We start from the raw sequence: 3,844 nt of genomic DNA on the forward strand, positions 1-3,844 counted from the left end.
GAGGTGGACCGACCTCCATGTGAGTCTCCATGTTTCTACGTCATGTTGAATACGCTTGTTGAACTAAACGCTCCAGAATACGTCACGTTCACGCTGAATTTTCAGACGCTTCCGGAAACCGGAGATGGAATCAGCGGTGCGACACCATAAAGTGTCCCCTGTCGGTCGCTCAGTTGGTTGCAGTTTGAAACTTTACCACCGGATGCTGCCAGAAAATCTACACACATACACACACAAACACACACACACACACACAGGTTGTCAGAGGAGGAGGGGCGTGTCCTCTCTGTTGTCGGGAAAGGAAACTGAACATTGCTCGTCAGCTGATCGACCTTCTTTTCCACAGAGAGAGAAAACATCAAGGTCTGTGACGTCTGAACAGGTGAGCTCCGACTATACTTGTTATGTTGTGTCCATTCACTTTTGAGAATCATATAAAATACCCAGGTATAAAGATACTCCTGTGTGTCCTGTGTGTACTTCAGCTCTTACAATACTTCGATATACTACTTTAAATAAAGCTTCTTGTGCCAAATCTGTTTTCAAGTTTTCTTCTTTGCCTTTAAAACTACGACTGCAGTTCTGTGATGTATTCGTACTGAGCTGGTGTCAATTAGAGGCAGAGATATGACTGAACATGCTCAACTTTTATATATTAAACTCATATTCACCACCAGTGTCATACACATGATGAATGTCATTAGTCTTCTTTTCTGCAGTTGGTGCACAAAAAGCGGTGCACGTCACCATTTGTACTAAAAGCAAGTTTTTCATGCTACACTGTTTATAAAAATCAAGTTCAAATATATTTCAACTTGAGCGAGTGAAGGGAATTTCGCATCTCCACGTTATTCGCATTGCATCTAATCTCATCGTGTGTCGCGTTTTGGTGTGAACGCACCAGTACACGTGACTTCCTGTAAATAAAGATGTATTTTGACTGGCTGTCACTGATTTTATTGTTCAATTAAATGGCTCTGAATGTGACCCCAGCAACATCTACCGCAGCTGCAGTTGTGGCGTGGACACAAGTTACAACAATTTTTAAAAATGATTATATTATATTATATATATATATTAAATTATAGTTAAAGTTATCGGAGTTTCATGCTTTCTGGGAAATGTTAGCATGCTACCAACCTAAACTAGGATGGTGAATGTGGTCAACGTTATACCTGCTACAAATCAGAAGCGCTGGCATTGTTATCGTGAGCACATTAGCCTAGTATTGTTAGCATTTAGCTCTAAGTATTGCAGTGTCTAAGAACAGCCTCACAGAGCTGCTAGTGTAGCTGTTGAATCATGTTTGAATGGTTGTGTTTGTTCCTTGTTATTGGTATTTTTACATAATACATCTGAGGAGGATCCACATCCACACCTGGTTCTAGAGAAACTGAACAGAGTGTACTGGGTTGGGAGATCAGGAATGTGAAGCATTGTTTTACCTGATTCAATCTTTCTACCCTCCCTTCTCTTCTTTTTCTCTCCGTCAGATATGGCGTCGGCCAACATTCCCCTGTCTGAAGAGCAATTTAAGTGTTCAATCTGCCTGAATGTTTTCAATGAACCTGTTTCCACACCTTGCGGACACAACTACTGCAAAGGCTGCATCACAGGATACTGGGCCCTCAAGGACTTCAGTCATTGTCCACTGTGCAGCAAGAAGTTCCCCTTAACCCCTGAGCTGCAAGTCAACACAGAATTTAGAGACATGTTGGATCTTTTCAAAAGAGCAAGAGCCTCAGATGACGACAGTAGTCCCCCTGCCCTGCCCGGGGATGTGCCCTGTGACCTCTGTCAGGGGGGGAAACGTAAGGCTCTGAAATCCTGCCTTGTCTGTCTGGTCTCTTACTGCAACACTCACCTGCAGTCGTATCACACCATTCAGGCCTTCAAGTGGCACAAGCTGATCAATCCTGTGGCGACCCTTCAGGACAGAATGTGCAAGAGACACAACAAGGTCATAGAGTTTTTCTGCAGGAAAGACCAAAGCTGCGTTTGCACTGAGTGCTTGAGGGACGATCATGCGATGCATGAAGCTGTCCCTTTACATGATGAGTTAAATGATCGGAAAACTGAGCTTCAGTGTAGGAAAAGGGCAGTCGACCGCACGATGAGCCGGAAGCGCATCATGTCTCAGAGGATTAAAAAATCTGTAAAGGAAGGTCGGCAGGAAGTGGAGACAACTAAAGCAGAAATCATCAGGGCCTTCGCTGCTCTGGTGTTATCGATTAAGACCAGAAAGGTGATGCTGATCGAGCTTTTGGAGGAGAAGCAGCAAGTAGCAGAGGAGAAGGCTGAAGCTGTACTGAGAGATCTGCAGCTAGAGATCATCAAGAACCAGCAGACAAGTTCTGAGCTGGACAAGTTCTCAAAGACTGAGGATGACTTCAAACTCCTCCAGGGCCTCCCGTCCATCTCCTACCCATCAAACTCCAAGCACTGCTTTATATCTATAATCCAACCTTTCCTGCACGTGGAGACCCTGAGGAGTGCGGTGGCCAAGACCGAGGAGACACTCGCCAAACACATGGAGGAGATTATCAGTGAGGTCAATCTGGCAGATAAAGGGGAGGTCATTGAAGAACTGATGGATGCAGAAACACAGAATGTGTCTGACAATGAGCTTGGGAAAGTCCAGCAGCAACATGCAGTAAAAGTGACTCTGGACCCCAACACCGCACATCCCTCCCTCATCGTCTCAGAGGACCGGAAACAAGTGAGGGATGGAGGCACAAAGAGAACGGTCCTTGACAACCCCCAAAGGCTTGACACGCTGACACACTTTGTCCTTGGAAATGAGGGGTATTCGTCCGGCAAGTTCTACTACGAAGTTGAGCTAAAAGGGGAAACGGGATGGGCAGTTGGAGTGGCCCGGGAGTTCGAGAGCAAGAAAGGTGTTGACTTGTGTCTCAGCCCTGACAATGGATGCTGGACACTGGGGTCATACTTTGGGCGTTGCCAGGCCAACGCAAATCCTGCCGTCACCCTGCTGTTGCCTCAAACACCCCAGAAGGTGGGTGTGTTTGTGGATTATGAAGGAGGGTTGGTCTCTTTCTACGACGTGGATACCAGGGCCCTGATCTACTCTTTTACACAATGTGTTTTTAGAGCAGGTGTACAATTTAGGAGTTATTTCTGGATGAACCCCCTATATCCGAAAAACACCAGGATCTACCCTATATTCAGACCCAGCAGTGAGGAGGGAGGCAACTCAGCTCCTCTACAGATCACTACCGTCAGATGCACAAAGGGAAAGTAATGAGTTAGTTCCAGTTACACTCAAGCTCCTGGTCCTCCTGTGATTTCTAATGAGGACCACGAGGAGAGTTTGTTGGTGAATGTGGATCTACCGTCTGTTATGTTTAGTAAATGAATAATTATATTTCACACAAAAAAGGGTCAAATAGAATATTGTTATTGCAGAGGTGTATCAGTGTATCTCTATTTTTAAAGGGATGTCTTGTTAATCGAGGGGGTTTTCTTGACTGTTGGTTCAGTTTGGGTGTAAATCCAGATTCCTTCTCTGGATGTCAGTTAAGTGGATTTATATGCTCTTTCACAATTAAACATTGTAATGTCTTCCCATTAAATGATCCCTAGCAATATCACACAGCAGCTTTATTGTCTTTCCTTCTTATCATAAACGAAGAGAAACGTTCTGACTTTATGCTATTACATAATATCACCATACACAATTCTTGAACTATCTAATGTCACAGTGTGAGAGAGTTCACAGGAATTGATGCTGTTAGTCTTTTGGTTTAGAACTTTAAAATATCACAACTAGCAGATGACACAACAATGTTTTTAAAAAGTATTGAAGACCTTATTTTTTAAATTC

The 3,844-nt window shown here is 44.1% G+C and overlaps 1 protein-coding gene across 1 annotated transcript; it reads left to right on the top strand.

Moving 5' to 3' along the window:
• The first annotated feature begins 253 nt into the window (after positions 1-253).
• On the top strand, positions 254-3,611 carry LOC118297637 (E3 ubiquitin-protein ligase TRIM7-like). Its single transcript, XM_035621916.2, has 2 exons — positions 254-382; positions 1,494-3,611. The coding sequence occupies exon 2, from the start codon at positions 1,496-1,498 to the stop codon at positions 3,260-3,262; it is 1,767 nt and encodes a 588-aa protein (XP_035477809.1). The 5' UTR covers positions 254-382; positions 1,494-1,495; the 3' UTR covers positions 3,263-3,611.
• The last annotated feature ends 233 nt before the right edge of the window (positions 3,612-3,844 follow it).

The sequence above is a fragment of the Scophthalmus maximus genome, chromosome 11 (genome assembly GCF_022379125.1).
Source record: "Scophthalmus maximus strain ysfricsl-2021 chromosome 11, ASM2237912v1, whole genome shotgun sequence".
Classification (NCBI taxonomy): domain Eukaryota; kingdom Metazoa; phylum Chordata; class Actinopteri; order Pleuronectiformes; family Scophthalmidae; genus Scophthalmus; species Scophthalmus maximus.